This window comes from Oreochromis aureus, linkage group 22 (genome assembly GCF_013358895.1).
Source record: "Oreochromis aureus strain Israel breed Guangdong linkage group 22, ZZ_aureus, whole genome shotgun sequence".
In the NCBI taxonomy this organism is placed as follows: domain Eukaryota; kingdom Metazoa; phylum Chordata; class Actinopteri; order Cichliformes; family Cichlidae; genus Oreochromis; species Oreochromis aureus.
This window is the reverse complement of record NC_052962.1, coordinates 17,168,172-17,189,815: the sequence shown is the minus strand read 5'-3', so window position 1 is coordinate 17,189,815 and position 21,644 is coordinate 17,168,172. Positions and strand designations below refer to the sequence as shown.

The 21,644-nt window shown below is 39.2% G+C and overlaps 1 protein-coding gene across 1 annotated transcript in view; it reads left to right on the top strand.

Moving 5' to 3' along the window:
• rapgef5a (Rap guanine nucleotide exchange factor (GEF) 5a) overlaps positions 1 to 21,644 on the top strand; it is a 49,208-nt gene that overhangs the window by 1,688 nt on the left and 25,876 nt on the right. The window contains exons 2-5 of the mRNA XM_031729254.2: positions 9,988 to 10,038; positions 12,508 to 12,614; positions 13,156 to 13,277; positions 16,093 to 16,270. Of these exons, the coding sequence (XP_031585114.2) occupies positions 9,988 to 10,038; positions 12,508 to 12,614; positions 13,156 to 13,277; positions 16,093 to 16,270 (458 nt within the window). The remainder of the gene's footprint in view (positions 1 to 9,987; positions 10,039 to 12,507; positions 12,615 to 13,155; positions 13,278 to 16,092; positions 16,271 to 21,644) is intronic.

Genomic DNA, 21,644 nt, shown 5'->3' with positions numbered 1-21,644 from the left:
AACACTTTGTCATGTTCCATCTGGTCATTTTAACTGATGTTTGAATGACCCACAGAACAGGGCCACTCAGTCTCCTGTTACCTGTTTGTACGATCCCGTTTTCCAGTCAAAATAAATCAGCAGCTGTACGCGACAACTGAAGCGAGCCCACTCAAGAATGTTATTATAAAACCACCAGAGAACAGCTGCATTAGAGGGTGAATTTACCTCCTTTTGTGAATTAACCATGCTTTTTGTCCAGTACCCATGAAGGTGAAAATAATGGAAGGCTTGTGTAGATGAAGAATCTTTCATTCTCTTCTGATATCTTGGTGTGAGCATTCTATGTTTGTGCGGGTGAGTGTGATGAAGCGTAGGTAAGTAGTGTAAAGGTATGGGTGTTTTGCACAGACTGGTCCTCACCAGGCTCTTTTCAGTCACCTCTGCTTCACCTGGCATACCCACAATACACGTTATTTCTTTGTGCACAAAAAAAAAATCAAAAAGTTGTTGGATGGGAAGTTCCTGGGATTGTTTTTGCATTGCACTGCACCAGCACCTGAGGCAATTGTCTAAAGATGCAACAATGGCGGCGGCAGCAGCATCTTTTCTGGCTCAGAGGTGGGTGATACATAGGAATAAGAATGATCTGCCCACATACAGTAAAAAAAAAAGCCCTTGCTATCTTCGTTGACATAAATATATGCTTTTTCTTTAGTTTTGACTGTTTGCCAAACAAAAATCATGCTTAAGTAAACAATCTCCTTCCTGGGAACGCATCGGCTACTTTGCTGATTTAGTCTCTCGGAGTCACAGCCCATATATTTCAGTGCTTTGGTGTGGCCTGTGGATATATATTTTACATATAAGGGTTGTGGTTTTATCTGAGATACAGTTTTAAAAAGCTAGCTTAACTGAGAGTTTTAAGATTGCTTTGCAGTGAATGCAAGTACTAATCTGCATTCATCAAAAGCTTGTTAATTGGTGATTGGTCAATAACACTGGAGAGTTTTCTGGTACCCTCCCACAAGATGCACACGTCTTGAGATATGTTATTTTCTAATACGTGTATATGAAGGCGTTCATAAGTCCCAAGTATCCTACGTGAGTGGGTTTTTTTCACATTATCTGATTCTTTGATGTTTGGTGACAGCTCATAAAGTGAATTGAGCTTGTTGTCCTTTACGGAGCCATCTGTCGCCTAAAATTCCAGCCTGCAGCAGCCTCACCTTGAAAAATCCTGTCCTGCATTATACTCTGTTGTGACTTGCTCTGGTATTCAATTATTACTCCTTTATTGGTTGCAATGTGACAGGTGCAGGGAGTTTTGCTAACACTTTAAGGGCAGTTGAAAAGTCAGTAACCACAGTGCATTGCAGTTTTTCAATAGAGTTTGGCGAGTGGCTAATTGCAACTTGGCAAGTCCATTGCCATTTAATTTTTGTCTGGGTCATGTTGAGTTTGTTTGTCAGATGTAAAAATCTGTGTTCTTTAGTAAAATATAATGAATGCTGCAATGATTTCTGCCTCTCACAGAATTAAGCCTTCTGTAGTGTTTCAGGCATTCAACCCATGCTGAAAAGCAACATCGGTTCAAAAATCATGGAACTAGACCAACAACTGCATGTGTGGTTCTGCACCCTGATCATTTAATAGCATGTATTATCTCTGCTGACTTGTTCATGTAGAGTCTGCAGGCAGCGGCATCCGTTATCTGAAGCTACATTCACGTCCTTTGGCTTAACGTTTCTCCTGGTTTGAAACCAAAATAATCCCAATTAAGTGCTTCATATCCTTTTAACAACAGCCTCTTCCGTGATTGTATTTACCGAAAGTGGCATGTGGGGTGCTGGGACTCCCCCGGCTCGCCCTCTGTGCGTGTTGAACATACCTAAAAGGCAATGCTGCCAACAGTAATAAGAAAAACTGTCAACTGCTGGTTTCCCTTGAGCCAGATTCTGTGTATTGATGTCAGTAATTTTGTAATATAGAATTTTCTGCTATAATTGAAGAGGTGCAGAGACTTTGAGTTACACTAGCACGACTGCTTTGTATTGTTTGATTCTTGCATTTCCATGTGTTTGCATTCTTAATGACAGCCAAGGAATTATGCATGCTAACTCTTTACCCCCTTTGAAGGACTACTAGGAGTAACCCTTGAAGCTCTTTTCTGAACTGAGCGGTTTCTGTCGTATTTCAGGGAAACCTACTGAGTGTGCATGAGGAGTTAGTGAGGTTAGCCTCTGCCAATTTGTAGCTATGCTCGGAAAAACCTGTAAAATATTGTAATGGTCATCAAACCATATCTGGGAGGTTGTTAGATGTTGTTTATGAGGAAAGAGTTAAAGGTGGAGGATGTGTTTTAAAAAAACAAATGTGGAGTGGCATATTTTGGAGAAATAATCTTGTGCACTCACGTTTTTTTTTTTTTTTTTTTGCTTTGTTCTGTGGTTTTGTGGTTGCAGCTTTTAGCCTCTCTGCTAATGAGTTTATGATAAACTACATGCTGTAAATTATACTGCTGCCCCCACACGATACCAAGTTTTCATATCTAAATGGTACTTATAGAGGTGTGTTTTATAATTCAATTGCTATAACAACAATTTGAAAAGTTAAGCCTTTGTGTTGATTCAAACTTGAACTTAAACATTCAGCATTTTCTTCTGCAAACTCTGAAGTCAAATATACAGCATCGTGCTTTAGGCGGTAAAATGAGATTACGAAACCTTAAGCACTCTTAATGCGAGCTATCTGACTTTATGATCACTGTCTTAGAGGAAAGCTGGTGATATTTCTCAGAGGATGATCTCATTTCTGCTTTAATATGCACAAAAATAGTGGCTTGTGTTGTGTTTTACGTCTTCCAGCCATATTTTCCTTCCATAAGGCATCCTACCTTAATGTAAGTAAGATGAAAGACAACCGAGGAGTAGAGAGGCTCTCAATGGCCACAAACTGAGAAGCATACTAATGTTATATCCAACGTTTATGATTTTTGTTATCACTTTTGGAGCATTTGACATAGAATTATTAGGTGCAATGAACATATGTGATGTTATGCAAGCGTACGGTTGGATATTTACCCCAAATAATGATTATGTTGACAAAACAAAGTACAAAAAATTGTAGCCCTGCAGCTCTGTTAATTTCTAAAATTATTTTGGGATTCAAATGTCACACAATACTTTCTTAATTTAGCAAAGTAATACTTTTAATTTTTAAAAATGTCAGAAAACAGCAGTCTACATCACCAGATGGTCTGGTAATGGTTTCAGAGGGCTACATCAAATCCAGCAAGTATTCAGTTCCAGACTTTGCAGCCTCATGCTAAAAACTGAGTGAATTAAATTTTCCTTCATAAATCTATGTTCAAAACACTTTTACTGCAAGGTGAAGTAGATTTTGATATAATTGTGTATTTTAATGAGAAAATGTCTGACGGTCCTTTAGGTATTTTTATGCAGACTCCATGCAGGTTTTTCCTACATGTTCCGCTGTGGAGAGGCTGCTGTGCCATAAAGCTCAGACTGATTGATGGAGTGCAGCAGTGATTGTTGCCCTTCTGGACGTTTCTCCTCTATCCACACATGATCTCTGGAGCTCAGCCAGAGTGACCATCAGGGTATTGGTCATCTCTCTTACGAAAGCCCTTCTCCCCCGATCGCTCAGTTTGACCGTGAAAGGGTTCTGGTCTATCCAAGTTTCTTGCATTTAAGAATTAAGGATGCCACTGTGCTCTTGGGCACATCTGCGCTTCAATTCACTCCTGTGTCTGAGCTCTGCAGGCAGTTCTTTAAACCTCACGCCAATGTGACGCCTTTCTAAATCCATTAAAAGTGTAGAAACATCTCAGAGATTATGAACAGATACAGGGAAAACCTAAGTTATAAGAGCGTAAATACTCACAGGAAACCTTCAAAATAAGAAGAAATTGGAGATTTATAGGATTTTTGATGAGGCAACTAACTCAAGACTGTTTTTTTAATGTTCTTAGATGACGGTAACAAATAAAGACTAGATGAATGCGTTTAAGCCAAAGGTCATGTGCCTGCAGATGGGCGTGGGCTGTTGGATAGGTTTCTTAACAGATTAACCGTGTCTTTGTGTGCTTGGGTATTTGTATGTGTCTATTGAGCTGTAGCTTCTTTGATGTCTTTATTTTGACTTGCTTGTATGACAGATGTGTTGAGGAGTCGACAGGAGCTTAGTGTGTGTGTGTGTGTGTGTGTGTGTGTGTGTGTGTGTGTGTGTGTGTGTGTGTGTGTGTGTGTGAGAGAGAGAGAGAGAGGAGGGTTTGCCAAGCATACTGTGCTACAGCTCTTCACTGTGCTCAGCAATCTAATCTGAGTAATCCATTTCTTGCAGATAATGACCTCGCTCTCTCTCCTCTCTCTTGCTGTATACACACTTTGAAGTCATCACACAGATAAGCGTGTCAGCATGTGCTCTCTCTTTATAGCTTTCATTCATCTTCTTCTCTTCTCTTCTCTTCTCTTCTCTTCTCTTCTCTTCTCTTCTCTTCTCTTCTCTTCTCTTCTCTTCTCTTCTCTTCTCTGTTATAGGATACAACATGGCAACATATTGTATGTGTGTGTGCTTGTTTGAAATACAAATTGAAGCACAGACAAAGAGACAAGAACATAGCAGGCAGTTTTCTTTTTGTGTGATACAGTATGAATGAAACACCTCTGGTGCTGGTATGTGTCTGGAGTATGTTTGTGAGAAGAGATGATGGTAGAAGAAACAAAGACTTCGTGAGAGATCTGTTTTCACCCGATGAGGAGAAACCGAGATGGAGAGAGAAGATACAAGGACCAGGACGAAAGAAAGTCAGAACAAGATAGCTACAGAGACACAGAAACAATTTATTTTGTCTGTGCGCTTGGCTGGCTGGTGTGCTCTACTTAATCCCCAGTCCAAACAGTGCACAAATACAGGAAAAAAGCTCTGTTGCTTACTAATATCAAGGAATATGTCCACAATGAGCTGGCATATTTCACAGCAAATAACAACGTTTTACTGAAAATGTTTGCCAGAGCATATAAAACGAATACTCACACCTCGCATTTTATTTTGAAGGGGAAAAACTGCTTTTGGACCAGAGATCAGTATATCTGCATAAGGGGAGATAAAAAAATGGACAAACTGATTAATGTGCAGACCTTTCATGACACAGCTGAGACCTCCACACATACCAGGTGGCTAACTTGGTTAGCAAGATGAAGTGAAAACTCAGTCTTAGGGTAAATGGGATGCAAATTTTGCCAACTTTCCTTTTTAATAAAGCATATAGTTAGGGCTGAATCAGTTGACCCTGAATCCTCCCGTAGTTATGCTCCAATAGGTCTCGGCTGCTGGGGTCTTCCCATGATGCATCGAATGTTTTTTTTCTACACTCACTTCTTTTCATCACTATGTGTTTATACAACACATCACCCTCAACCGGTCGCAGCAGATTGCTGCCCCTCCTTTAAGCCAAGCTCTGCTGGAGTTTTCTTCCTGTTAAAAGGACGTTTTTCCTTCCCACTCTTGCGAAATGCTTCCTTATAGGGTTTCTCTGATTGTTGGTGTTTGTTTCCACATTATTGTAGATTCTTTACCTTACAATATAAAGCGCCTTGAGGGAACTGATTTTGTGATTTATAAATAAAATGCAATTAAATTGAAGTGAATAATCAAACCTTTTAAAGTTTACCACTTTACAATTTTCGTGAATGGGGGAAATTTCTAGATACCAAAACCATTTTTTGGATCGGGGTTAAGACTTCCTTCATTTTTTTGTTAGTTCTTTTTCAACCCCTGAGGTTATGATTAGTTTTCTGAACCCTGTCACCTTTAGAGAGATGCAAACTAGGTATTTCCCCTGTTATCGTTTTTGGTCTTAGGTAATCCAACCAGCTTCTGGCTTTAGTTTTAAACGTAATGCCATGAATAGGAGTGGTATTGATCTTCCCATCAGATTCTCATTAAATAAGCAAAGAAGCATATATCTCAGAAAGTGAATCTATTTCTATAATGAAAAGTAAGTAAGTGTTTTGTAACTTGCATTAAAATAAGTGCAGTCATACACTGTAGCCCTGAGTGTGTCTGTATGTGTGTGTGAGCCTGTGGCATCGCAGACAGTATCATCGCTCAAATGAGGATCTCACACACACTCATACACAGCTCCACATCTCACTAATCACCACTCTATTTCATTTTCTTGCAACTCAAAGCCACAGCCAAGCATTTCTCTCCCTCTCTGTCCTGCTCCCTCTACCACTCGTTCACGATTATAATTAAAACGATCTCTCCGTCTCTCACTGCCTCATCTCTTTTCCTCTCCATCTGTCATACTCTCATACTTTCAGAGACTGATGTCAATTGTTCAGCCTTCGTCTTTTCTTGCTCGTCTTGCACATCATCTCATTTGTATTTCTTCATCTAGATCTGTCTGCCACAGTTAGGTGCTTTTCATTTGATCAGGTAATGTGTCTGAATCGCTCTGCTTTCATCTGGTGGTTTGCTATCGCCAGCCAGTGAGAGGCTAAGGGCAGTAACGACTGCCTGCAGCGGCTCAGTTCACTGCAGAGCTTTCTGCAGGGAGTCAAACCCACAACTCTGTCAGTGATCCTGCTTCACTGACTGAGCTCCCAGACCAGTTGCACTCATGTTGCAGGAGGTTCTTATCTGTCTCTTTTTAATGAATGTTGGCAACGTGATTGTCATCCTAATACAACCCTGCAGTTTCTGTTTTATCTCGAGAGTACTACCAAGCATTTTTAAAGCAAATACTAGTATGTGATATTTTCTTACCCCAGATCAACTGATAATGATGCTAAATTGTCCTATTTTTTTTAAACCAGTAGAAGAAAAATTGTTATTGTTAAATTTGAAAGCAAATCTTTATAAATTGTGTCTGGCAGCAACTGTAATATTTATATGGGATGTGTCTCTATTCAGTTTTACTAACAGTGGAGATTAGGAGAGGGGTACCACAGTTGAGTGAAACTGAGGGAAGTGAATGCAGAAAAGTACAGTCAGATTTTCATCCACCATGCAATTTCCTGATGGAAGAAATGCAATAACTAGCCATATGAATTATTCTCATCAAAACTGTTCAAGCTGGGTATTTTTGGATGACATGGTAATATAGTGACCACTTACAGGACCTTTGTGTACTGGAAAATAAGCTTTCAAAAATCCAACACAGGTAGCGGGTTTCGCTTTAATGCTCTCCTGTATTTTTGCATTCATTTTGTCCTGTTACACAAGAACTGGACTTAACAGACGGCAACAGGTCTTATAGGATGACGAATTTGAAGTTTCTGGTTCAAATCATCTTAAGTATGTATGGATGTGGTGTGTGTCTATAGCCATCTGTAAAAAAGGGAGCTCTGCCATAGTTTAGAGCTGTATTTCAGCCAGTGGTGTTGGGGATCTTGTCAAAATAGTTTGAGGTATGAAAGCAGAAAAGTGCTATCAGATTTCACATACCTGGATAGAAAAGCACACAGTGCAACACAGAAATGAAAATCAGTCATGGATTGGCCTCTCCGGAGTCTGAACCTCAACACTGCTGAAGCAGTGTGGGATCATGTTGACAGAGAACAGAACAAAAGGCAGAAAAAATCCAAAGAGCAGCTTTGAATGTCTTTCTAGTGAGCTATCCCTGAAGACTCCTTAAAGAAATGACAAGAAAGCTTGTCCAAAAGAGTTCAGGCTGTATTGAAGGATAAAGGTGGTCATACCAAACATTGATTTTTCAAGCTTGTTAGAACTGTACTGTACTGTATTTCTCTGTTTGCACACGTTTGATAAATCAGTGCATCTATTTCTGTCATGTATTTTTATCTAGCAAAATGTAAAGAAATGAGGGTAACTGAAGACTACACAGTACTGTACATAGTGCCCATTCAGAACAACAGTCACCTCAAGCTGCTTTCACACGTGAAAGTTGACTCATTGTGACAAAGTCATGACTTAGTGGGACTTGAGTATAATGAAGGCATCATTCACATTATTGGTAACACCTTTGCTCTATATGAAGTGGCAAATACTTAATTCCTCTGTCTGAGTTGAGTTATTTTAGATAAAAATGAATAAGACAGCCACTTCACCTGGCAGGTAGAAGCTTGTTTAAGCTAAAATCTCTTACCACACCTTGTTTAGACAGAGGTGATTTTTCTATAACTGAAGAGTTAAGTTCAATAAACCCCGGGCTACACCAGTGATGATTTAGGTGTGGCATTATAAAGTGGGGTTAATGTTTATGTAAATGGTCATTCTGTCCTTTCTATCTGTGCGTGAATGAGAAATATTTGTAGAGATTTTTCATTTTGACTTTATTCATTTTCTGCTGGTCACTGTTAACAAAGGTTTTTTTGTTCTCTCAAGTGTTGAACAAGCTTTGTCAAAGACTGGGGGAGGCGAATAGTAACAGGTTATGGATAAAGTAACACGTTTTTGTACAATCATTGTAGCGAGGTGTTTTTGCAAAACTAATATTAAGTACTGGCTACATATCTGCAGAAAAGATTGCATTAGAGCAAACGTTTTCATAGTTGGTTTAGTCAGGTTGTACTATAAATGGGGCTTTTGTAAGTATATGCTGGATGTTGGATGTGGTACAGATGCCTCATAAAATAAGATTTTTATGCCCTTCCTGACACGAGCCTGAAGGGATTTGTGGCTACTCCTGGTCTCGAACCAGAAAACCTTCAAAGAAAAAGCGAATGTGTAAGCAGGTACACTATGGAGCCACACATATACATTGCTTTACAAATATATGCCACAGCTGCCCAAATACTGGTAAATACCCAAATAATTTTTTATGTTTCTGTAATGGTTAATCCACCAATGTGTGCAAGCCCTTTAATCAAAATTATATTGATTAAAATATAATTATTTTTGTTATTCAACTTTTGAATTGAACTTTCAAATTTACATTTTACTATTATACAAAATATTAAAGCATTTTTTTGGATTAAGATGGTAAATTACAGTTTTTTAAATTATTTTAATGAGTTCTATGGGTTCAATGCTCGATTATTTCCTGACTTCTCAAAGATTTCCAGTATGGGTATTAAAACGTTTTAGTTACCTAATAAAAAACAAAATATTTTGCAGTTGTTAACAAGTTTTTGATAGAGTTGTAAATGCTATTTGTTTTCGTAGCTTATTACAGGTGGTTTAATAGATTTAAATTAAGCACCGTACCTCATATACAAAGGGGTCTTTATTCTTTGAAAACGAGCATAAGAAATAACCAGTTGTTGTAATTTCTTATTATGTTTGGATTTTTAAGCCATAAGGAGTCATTAACTGTTAAGACCCATTAAAATGGGGCTCTTAGGAATCAAGACAAGGAGTTAGGAAATGACATCATACTGTACACACTAGAGTGAAACAGAAACTGTGGTCTCTGTGAAGTTCGTTTGCGGTCTACTTGATCTAACAATTACTATCAATTTTAATCTATTTTAGGGCTAGTGTGTCAACACGGTCTCAACACTGTTATCTTCCTCCCCTGGCGCCATAATAATCCATAAAGATTAACAGCTTATTTTCTGATTGGGGAAGTAGAGGTGCAGTGGATACACCTGAGGCAAATGCTGTAAAATGGTGGCATGATGGTAGTAAGAAGAAAGGATTTATTGTAGTGTCACTGTTACGATGTGATAAGTGAGCTGGCAGTTGGAATTATATTGCTCAGCATTTGAACTGATGTAGTTTTCCGGGTTTCATGTCAGAGAGAATACGTTTATGTTTAAATAAGCAGATTGTGATATTTTTATTAGATAAGTTAATAGCCACGTTCTTGAGGTTTATTAGGTTTATTGCAGTAACAGGTGTAAGCATGAAAGCACCCAATCGACTGGAAAGTAAGCTTAAACAAAACCCGAGTAATCTTTTGGGAATGGTAAAACTGGCCTCGCTCACCTCACTCGTGTTTGTTTAGTGTATTTACTCTGTGTGTGTCATTTTGTGTGTTTTGGCTCTGATGGCGTGTGTTTTGTGTTTCAACAGCAATCACCTGACACAATCCCCGGACCGAGCACTGGACCTGCTGTACATAAGGTAAGGAAACACTCGCACACACGAAAGTGATGTCATACTTTTAGTTTTGCTGTCAAGCAAAAGTGTGTTTGTTTAATCCCAACACAAATTACATCAGCGGGGATATTATCTGAGGGTTTTTCCAGGCTAATTTCACCAACTACACAGACGCGTGCACACACACATACACACACGGCGTTAATTTGAAATTCAAATATGTGTGTGTACAGCACTCTGAAGACCTCAAAGCTTAAATATCACACAGGAGAAGTTTTCCTTTCAACACTGGGGAGAAAAGAGCCAAAGAAATAAAAAGTAAAGCGAAGAAATCAACATCTGAGGAGGCGCTGCAGTGTATTCAAAAGCAAATCTGTTACTTGTGCCAAAAAATGTTTCTACCTGCTGGGTTGTTTTGCCCCTCAGTACTTTGTATTTTTTATTGGCTGTATGTCATTATATACTTAATGAAAGTCTGCATACACAACATCTGATGTAGTGCCTAAAGCATTACAACACTGAAAACCTGCCCATGAACACCTATGCAAGGAGATCCTTGAAAGAAGGAGCTGCAGTCTTTGCCAGGCCATTTTAAATCTTGCTATGAAGTTTGTCTAACAAACACAAGGTGAAAACTAACTGAATGTGGTAACTGAAAGCTAGACTAATCAATAAACCTGGCGGATTAGTTTGGATGATGATGATGATTAGTCAGACAGTTACCACTGATCTCCACCTTGCAGCTCTCGAGCTTTGGGCCTCGTGAGTATGGATGAACTGAGGCTCTTCGTTTCGCAGGCTTTGATGACATTACCTTGCCCGCCCCCAATAATGATCAGAAATTCTGCTTCGAGTTTAGAAATTTCAGATTCTTCCTTCATAGTGTGATGAACAACCACAAGCTACTACCTTGAAGTTAAAGGGGTCCTGTTGTCTTTTTCTTTGCTTGTTTTGTTGTTTGTTTGTTTTTTGTCACAGTTGTGAATGTTCATACTAAACATGACCAAAGTTTCAGTTAATTAGGAAATTAACTCAGACTTCAAACCACTCTAGATGAAATGACAAGTGAACTTATGCCATAGCTCTACTCCTGCTGCAGTATTAGTTTGAATGTAATCAAACTTTCACACGGTGGTCACCTAATGGGTCCTCAGTTTCACAGTAGTACCTTCATGCACACTACTTTAAGTTTCATCAAATTCTTGCTCTGGATGTACTGAACAATATTCAGTTCAAACCATTGATGGCAGATCTTGATGTTAACAAGTTTTGCATAAAATGATAAAGAAAAAAACTTATTGAAACACCAAATGATGTGATAACTTGTTGAAATGTTGCTTTTCCACGTTGTAATGGAGAGTGTTGTCCTATTGGTTGGGTCCCACATTAGTAAGGCATGGTTGTTGCCTGTAATATGGTAATATGGTCAATGCTACGGCATGCTGGTGGATTTACATATTCCCATTCTTTATTTGGCCGTGGTTACTGTTGACCATGGACTCATAATACTCCTGAACCTTCATTTAGTTGTTAACTAAATTCAATTGTCTATGATATGACAGTTTGTGCACTACACTTCACACACAAGAATAACCTGAAACTTTGATGGAGCCTTTGTGAGCCTGATGAACTTGTCCAACACTGATGTTCTGGATTTCTGCTCTAACCTTTGTATGATAATATTACCACAATTATTAAAGTTGCTGTTTACACCCAGGTCTGTCCAGGCACAGCATTAAACCTTGGTTATGAAACGTTAAAAGAACATTGATCTGTCCTTGTGGACTGTCTTTGTGAAAATTGGTTACTTTTATAGAATTTGTGAGTTCTAACCAAAAAGAGGTGAAAGTGATCTTGATTTTTTTAACCATCAAAACCTAATAAATTTCTCTTTGAGTCAAAGTGAAGAAATCCTCTCACGGTGTTCATGTGCTTCTCATCTTTTTATAATGCCATTATATGCATTATATATATAAATAGGACTCTTCAGGTACCATGTGTACTGCCTAGTGACTTATCTATTATGAAAAACCTGTGTACACAGCAGCCACAAAGCTGCACTACATAAAAAAGATGGGATATGGACATAAAGAGAGTCTCTAATGTTGTAACATAATGTGAGTGGAGCCTCATCAGCTTCTAAGTGGGCCTTACTCTGCTGCATGTAAAAGGGAATATGAATAGAACAGAACAAACAGCCCATGTAACCAGCTTAATTGAAATACGGTCTTATTTACGGGAGCATCAATAGCAGGATTATTGCTGAGCGTGTAGACGGTCAATGTTCAGTTCCTCAGGGGGAAAGAAATCGAGCTGTCCTTGTGAGCCGGTCAATGACAGCTGCATGTAGCCACATTAGCTTGTGATACTTGATCTGTCATGTTTAAACCAATACTGAGATACGATTTTTGGCATTTAGTCCCTTTTTCTTGTTTTTAAGTTTGCAGGTTTTAAAATTATAACACTATTTTTATGTTATTGTTTGTATGTCAGTCTTGTTCCCAGAGTTTTCCATGCGCTGGTCGGGCTGTGAGGAATGCTTTCTTGTCACATGGACCATACCCAGCGAAGGACAAGATACACCTGGCCAGAATCATACGGTACGCTTGTCTCTGTCTATTTGTGTGTCTGTGTGCAGACCTGAATCGATGAGTCCAGTGAAGCATATACACCGACTCACAGTCACTCTTGTGCTCCATCCTTATTGGTCGCTCAACTTGTTTATGCTCTGTGGCGAACAAAGCAGGACGTAGATGTTTCGCAGTGAAGCACAAGGTAGTCTGGGAATACATGTACTATAATGGGGCACATTACACTGAAATGTATGTAAAATCCATCCAAACATCTTGGGAAAAATATAAATAGATACTCTTAATAATCATTGCACGTACAGTCAGACAAACGCGCTTAGAAGCACACATAGACGAGGAGTTTATTTGAAGGAAGGCAGATGGGAATAGTTCAGTGTTTTGGAGGAAAAGGCTTACAGAGAACTAATGAATAATCAATGGGTATTGACTAAATAAGAATGACAAACTGTGTGCCAAGGGAAGTGTGTGTGTGTGTGTGTGTGTATTATGCATGTTAACACTGTGTGGCCATATTTGTGTGCTGAAAATCTTCATTTGTGTATTTTAACAGGCGTAGCTATGTGGGAGTGGAGCTGGTGCAGTGGCTGTGTGAGCAATGTGTGTATGTGCGCTGTCGGACTACTGCTGTGCGTGTCTGGCAGGTGCTGCTGGAGCTGGGAGTCCTGCTGTCTGGTAAAAACACATACATGCACAAACACTGACCATGCCTGCGGAGTGTACTGCATTTTAACATTCACAGTCACCTTCAACAACAATCTACACATCTTTAGAGATACCAGCTCCAAACAAAACAAAGTAATATAAAAAGCTTCATTTTCTGCTTCAACCTGATTTTAAATTAAGATCTTGTCTAATGAAGATATTGGAATTAGCTCTCTGAGATAAAACTTGCAACAATTAAATTACACTGAAGCCCCCAGTAACCCAGAATAATCTCAAGAATTATTCTCCCCAAAACATCTCCCTGTTAACAACACCCTGCTAAGCACTGACACATCTACGAGTCTGTTAATCTAATATCAGACTGCTCCATTCATACCCCGCTGTGCCTGGGTGTAAGTGGACTAGTAACAGGGTAATATAAACATTTGTTTGCATTCTTCATCTTTGTAAATTCAGCTTTTAAAGGCAGTAAATGTTTCTTCAGAGGATGAACAGTTGTGTTCAGGTGCAGTTCATCAGTCTGGCTAATCCACAGTTGCTCATAAAAGGACTTTAACTGTGTCTGCTGTGTCTCTGCTCGTTAACTACAACTTAGAAGTGCTCATTTGTTTTTGTCAGCGCTAATTCAATATGAGGAAAAATTCACACACTTTGCAACTCTGCTAAAATTCCACCTACACCATGTGTGACTTGAGTCCCTGTATCCAAGATATCTGGAATTGAATGAGTTTGTGATATTGACTTGAAAATCAAAATGATGTCTCCAAATTTCTTCAAATGTTTTATGTATCTGTGGTGATATGGCATAAAATGTTCAGTTTTATCTTAACTCGCAGTCTTAAATAATCCTGCCAGGAATTCTTTGATCCAGATGTGGATTGACTTCAAACGGTATTCACTTCTAAACTGCCTCGAGCCAAATTTCTGGTTACATTTTCATGCAAATCTATATATAACTTTATGAGTAATCATGCTAACAAACAAACAGACAAACCAGACCAATCACACCTCCTCCTCTTTGGCGGAGGTAACAACTCACATGAAGGCATTGACTCACATCAGTACTTGTCTAGATTTCACTCTGTGTGGATTTCAATTGCTTTTCACCCACACAGAATACATTTACAGTGGGCGCAGTTGTTGTTTAAATAGCTGTTAAACATAAAAATCAAATGAGCGTGGATTAAATAATTTTCTTTCTGGTGGTTGTTTTAAGAGTGTGACAGCCTTTTTTGTTTGTTTGACACTTTCTTCTAGAAGGCTTTACCACTGTAGATATTATAATATATACACTTGCTGGCCACATTATTAGGGATCACTTGCTATTACCAATGTTGGACACCTATTTGCCTTCAGAACTGTGCTAGAGCAGTATGATCGGCAGAGTGACGGGAGCTTCCTCAAGAAAGCTTTGATGGGAGTGGTTTATGTCCCCTTGACTGCCCCCTCAGAGAACACAAGGATGAAACAACTTTTCAGACCACCTTTAGAAAACTATTATGCAAAAAGAATACCTGAAAGAAAACCCCAAAAAACTTTGGTCCTTCAAATGAACAGGTACAAAAAAGAAACCAAACACATCAGACATCGCAATAAAGCTATTGCCAAATAAAGGTAACCTGAAGAACAGTGAAATTGAGATGATTTACAAGGATCTAATTCCATGAGGAATTAAGGCAGTTCATCAAGGTGCTGGAAACACTCCTCAGAGATTTTGGTCCAAGTTGACATGACAGCATCACAGTTGCTGCAGATTTGTTGGTTGCACATACATGATCCAAATTTACTGTTCAGCCACATCCCAAAGGTGCTCTATTGGACTGAGATCTGGTGGACATGATCAGAAACAAAACTAGAGTAGACTCTGGTGTTTCAACGATGCTCAGTTGGAACATAAGGAGCCCAAGCTCCAAATGCTCCAAAACCTCCACCAGCAGCTTAAACTGTTGACACAAGGCTGGATGGAGTCATGTTTTTTTTTTCAGTGTTGTAGCACAAATTGAAACTCGTCAGACCAGGCTACATTTTTTTGTTCAGGTTTGGCGAGTTTGTGTGAATTAGGCCTCAGTTTATTTTCTTGGCACTCGGTGTGGTCTTCTGCTGCTGTGGCCCATGTGCAACTCAAGTTTCGATATGTTGTCTTCAGAGATGCTCTTCTGCATACCTTGCGTGTATTGAGTGTTTTTTTGAGTCATTGTTGTCTACCTATCAGCTTAAAGGACTCTTGTCTTTTTTTTTTTCCACCAACCTCGTATTTTTACCCAGAGAACTGCCACTCACTAAATATTTTCTCTTTCATGGCCATTTTCTGTAAAGTCCAAAGATGGTTGTAGATCGATAGTTTCTGAAATACTCATTTCAGCCTTTCTGGCATCAACAACCGTGTCTCGTTGAAAGTCACTTAAATCAACTTACTTCTCCAATTTGAGGCTGTTTTAAATTCAGTAGTTTAAAATGTGTACCTAATAAAGTGGCCACTGAGTGTATAATGTTTATTTCTACAATGGCACTAAATAATAATCAATAAACAGAACAGCAACGTGCCACATGGCAACTTCTTTTGAGAAATGCTTCAGCGCGTACCTGGCTGATTGATAGCTTTGATTGTGATTTAGGCATAACAATCTTTGATCATATTTATACACTTGAACTATAAATTATATATTACACGCTTAATGAGACGACATGGTTCGGATACAAAAGGAGGCAAAAAAGCCCCTTTGTGTTTTCCCCCTTTCAGCATGCTGCCAGCATATGTGCTTTAAAAGGTGCCATTGCTTCTCTTTCATCACAGTGTTTGTGTTTCTCTTTGTTGTCTCTCCAGTGGACCAGCGGGTGGTGTTTTCAGACTCCAACTCTTACTACCAGTTCAGCTTTGAGGAGTGTGACTCTCCCTCCTGTGAATTTCGTTACAATGAGGGGGAGTGGCCAGAGGCTGTTAAGCTCCTCCTACAACTCGCTCCATATGTCCAATTTCGCTCAGGAGGTGGAGCCAATAGTCCGTAAGTGTCCAATAAAATCTGATCATGTATGGATTTATAGAAAAGCACACTATGTATTGGAAAGATTATGTTGTAAAACTGAATCACTTAAAATTCATAAATAGTATTTTAAGTATTGGCCTCATATACTTTCTTGCAGATAAAATTTTGAATAAAAGATACAAGAATTCATGAATACTGATCAGGAATAACATTCATCATGATCCATGTTAGTGGGTGGACTATATTAGGGAACAAGGGAACATTTTGTCCTCAAAGTTGATCTCCTAAAAAAGCAGAAAAAATTGGAAAGTGTAAGGAATTGAGCGAGTTTGATGAGGCCCAAAATTGTTGTGGCGATTCTGCAGTCGTCCAAGTAAGGAACAGCGGTAAACCAGCGATATGGTCAAGGGTGGCCAAATGGTCACAGATGCACGTGGGGAGCGAAGACTGAGTTGTGTGGTCCAATTCAACAGACACGTTACTGTAGGTCAAACTCCAAACAGATTTAGTGCTAGCTCTGATGGGAAGGTGGATGCCTGTCCTGATCCTGTCCTCAGTTTGAAAGTGCCAACAATGGGCATGTGAACATGCATGGGGCAATGAAACAAAGTGGCCTGGTTTGATGAATCATGTGGATGGCCGGGTACGTGTGCGTTCTGGCACCAGGATGCACACGGAGGCAGTGTGAAGCTTTGGGCAACCTTCTGCTGGGAAACCTTGGGTCCTGGCATACATGCGGATGTTACTTTGACATGCACCACCTATCTAAGCATTGCAGATCATGTAGTTTGAGGTGTTGATTTTGTCCTCTAAACCCCCCAGATGTTAAGCCAGTCGAGGATATGGGGAACAAACGTGTCCGATCCATGGGGACCCCCACCTCACAACTTACAGGACTTAAAGGACACTAACATCTTTGTGACAGATACCACAGCTCCACTGACCTGAAGTGGAAGCTCGTTGCACTAATAAAATATCAAAGCTGAAGCGACAGGCTTCCGGTTTATATTTGTGATTGAGGTCATTTGTCTATTTGATGTACTGTGCAAAGAGACATGTGACTGTGTTTGATTTGGCGGAAATGTTGCAATCCTTGCAAGTACATATCTGACCTTGCAACTCAAATACACACGCTGTCTAAGATTTTCCTCAAATCCCAACAAGGAACTTAATCTCTATTCACTGTTTCAAATCCCCAATCTGCTTATGTGAGAGACGCATCCAGTTGCTGGCGCACACACCTCCGCATCCCTAGAAGAAATGAGCCATCGCCTTTGCACACAATCTGATGCATGATGCGATCGCTCAAATATGCGAGATGAGCTCTGATGCACGCTTACGCAAACAAAAACAAATATGCAGAGTGGTGTCATCCAGAGTTCCCTGCTTTGTTGCTCCGTGTGTGGGGTTCCTGCAGAGGTGTCAGTCAGACAAAAGCAGGGACCAGTGTGTGTTTGTGCGAAGGAACAAGGGAACGTGCCAAGGAAATTCTGAGTAACAACGTCAAAAGGTGCATTTAGAGACACTAGAGAGACAAAAAGACAGTCGGGGGGAATTGAATGTCATATTTGAATGTGACTCTCATGTATTGTATTGTAAGTACGGTTATTTTCCATGCATAATAATGCATGACATGTGCACTTAGAGTCCTACCAGGTGCTGGAAGAGTTTATTAATTTGATTTAAGAAAGAAAAAGTAATATATAATTTATTCCATATTTAACATGCTGAATCACCCATTTATATTTAAAAGACTGTAAATATGTCTGTCCTAAGAATCAATATGGATGTAGTGCCATATTGGCTCAAATAGATTGTAGATTTTCTTTTGGAAACTGCATCTGAATAAAATGAAGCCATTTCGTTTTTTTATAGACCAGACAGAAATGAGATTTTCCATTCAGGATTCTCGCACTGCTACTTTGTGTCTGTCTTTGACTGTTGAGCCATTTCTCTGCAGGCTCTTTCTCTCTGTCTTCCTCTCTTTCTTACATCCTCCGCCCCTCTTAGAGAATATTTGTAGCTGTTCTCGAAAATAGCTGATGTTACTCTATTAGTTGCTTCAAAGTGAGCTGATGAATTGTTAAATATGTGACTCAGTTGATGTTGATTCTCTTTGTAACTGTAATAAAACATCACCTAACATTACATTATGCATATTTAAAAAAAAATGCTGCAGCAAAATTTAAATTGCAGTCTGCTGTGACTACCTCCCATGAACCGTTGCGTCAGGTGTCTTAGTGTTTAATCTAACAAGAGAACAATTAAAACGACTGCACAGCCTGAGCTGACCATTGAGTGATTGCTGCTTCAGTAAAGCAAAAGAAGGACACGTCTCTAATTAAATGGGCTTGCTCTGGTGCATCATGTGTAGAAGAGGTTTACTACTTTCATTCAATGTTATTCAGTTAACGCCAACACTGTCAGTCTGTCTCCAAGGACCTCTGCGTCTCAGCAACATGACACGCTCTCAGGCACATTTTCATCACTGAGATTTGTCAGTTCATTGTTAGTTTTCACTGTTATAAATCGACAGGAATGTCATGGTTTCAGGCAGATTGCAAGTTTAAACTTCATGCATCCAAGCGACGTGAGCGAATCCAATATTGTCGTACAAGAATCTTTCTTTGATTAAGTCAGTGAAGTTTTAATTTAATTAGCTTTTTTTTTTTTTTACAACAGCAATAAAAAAATAGAGACTGGCATCATTCTTTCAAATGCTTTACCTCACATTACATAAAGAGTAAATCTTGCTTATATAGAAACATATAGAAGAATAACGTTTAGTTTCAGTGATTTGTCTTGGCTACTCTAGATGTCAGATCTCATGCACTGAATATCAACTGCATATAACTGCCAAATCCCATGACACAGAGACATGCATATGAGCATCTTCCCAGTGTGATGTAACTCAGTATAATAAGCTCTGCTACATTTACATTTGAGGATTTAAACTAAACATTACCTTTTGAATATTATGGAGTGCATTACAAGAGCAACTCAATCTACACTACAGTAGTTTAACAATTTACACAATATTGTGTCAACTGCTTAAAAAGTTAATAAGTTGAGATCACAAGCAACACTAAAAGTGACAAAAGGAGGAAATCTTTCAAAAATAACAATTTGTTAGACACTGGATCCGTCTCTTATCCCACATGACACTGTGTATTTCATATACTGTAACCCATAGTCCATATACACACTTTACTGTGTGATGTATGAGGTGTTTGTCAATAACAATTATTTTGCTGGTTTCCCCTTCTGTGGAAAAACGCTGTTCTCTGTATTGTGCAGGAGAGGCAGACTTGCCAGGAGCTAAAATATGCCACCGTTCGCCTGAGAGGGGAAAACGTACTTGCTTGCTTTGCATAGTCCTCTGGTATACAGTAGACGATCTGTTTCCCTCTCTATTTTAATAGGGAGGCGAGTAAAGCCAAAAAAGCCAGTCTCGCAGAATAGCGAAGGGTTTTAGCTAGAGAGGAGCGTATTCCAGAGAACACGTCCTCCTTATGATTCACACTCAGTCTGTCGCAGTTTGTTAAAAAGGCTTTATTTCTTTGTTAGACTGGCAAAATGCAGATCATGGCTACATGCGTGTACGCAGTGTCTACGTTATGTAGTTGTATTATTCTGACTGAAGAACTTTGTGTCAAAGATGTGTTTGGCAAAAAACATGACTGCTCTTTGTGCCGTGCACTCTGATACAATTTGAACAAGGAGGTGACCCATCATCATAATCTCGTATCAGTTTCTGCTTTGTGTTGTTTAATGACCGGTGACACACCTCCTACTGCACCTCTTTTTCAGCTCTGGTGCATTCAGGCTCATGGTGAGTCACCAAATTACCAAATGAACAACAGCAAACAAAATTAAGGACACTGTTTGTAATAAATTTAGCATTTATCATGGCTCAGAATAGACTTCGTTTTGTAATGGGCTTCTAGATTTTATGGGTAATAAAAATGTAAAGTATGAAACAAACAAAAATGAATAATTTGCTCCTATTGTTCCACTGAGTTTGTTAACAGAAACTAGTAATTCTGACCAATTACGCTTTAAGGAAAGGTTTTCACTCCTTCCAGGCATCTGATGTCCTGCCTGCCTCTGTCTCTCTCTGTCCGTGCCAAAGCTGAAGTGTCAGGCTGAAGGCTATGCGTTATCACCATCTCTCCTGCTTCTGCATCTACCATTCCCTTATCAGATTACAGTGTAGACACACACACAAGCACAAATGCACACACACACAGCCACACAGGGCTTCATCTTCCTTCCTCTACAACTATTACAAGTGCCTACGGCACCTGTTGATAAAATCCAAATTGTATGCAAATTGGGGCATATGTGTGAGTGTGTGTGTATGTGCGTGAGTGTGTGTGTGTGTGTGTGTGTGTGTGTGTGTGTGTGCTAGAGGCAGAGAGAATATATGTGTGTGTCATGTGGGGGTGAGGCAGTATGTGGGAGACCAATCCAAACAGTGGTTTTGTAAGAGAACATATTAGATGAGGGGCCCTCGGGTGCAGTCTGTCGCTACTGAAGGCAAACTCAGTGCAATCTTGTATTATTACTGAGTTATACTGCAGAGTTTACCCCAAAACAACCGCCTGTTTACACAAAACACACATACACACACACACAAATGAAGTTAAACCTAAATATATTCACAGAGCACTTTTAGAAAAAAACCCTCAACAAGAGCTGCACACCTATATATGTTGTGAACCGATGTACTCACTGCCAGTACCTACACACACACACACACACACACACACACACACTAGGCCACTCTAACTTCAACAGAAGGGTGTGTCTCAGAGCTATTTTGCATAAACCACATGAAAAAGAGAAAGGGCTGATGAGAAGTTCCTAATACAAAACATGCAGACCCTGAGGAACTATAAAGACAGGATGGTAACTCAGATGGGGACAGAGCCTTTCAGTCTGTGGCACCAAGGCTGTGGAACAGTCTACCTCTACAACTACGTTTGGTTGACTCTGTGGAATCCTTTAAAAAACAGTTAAAAAACTTTACTGTTTAAACAAGCTTTCTGTTGACCAATGCTTTTTTTTTTAAACATTTTTATATTTTTAATTTACATTTAAACTCTATATTGTGTATATTGTGCATTTTGCTATTTATCGTACTGTTTATTTTTTTTTAAATCTCTGTGTGCAGCGCTTTGTGACTACCTGTCTATGAAAAGCGCTTAATAAATAAACTTTACCTTACCTTACCTTACCTTACCTAGATGGGCAGGTACAACTTTAGGGAATAAGAATTTCCCCCCCGATTTCACCTTAACAGTCTTGTTTTCATTTAATTTTCATTAAAAATGTTTAGCATTCATAATCAGCTTTATTGAACAATTATGTCAGAAATTCTATTTAATTG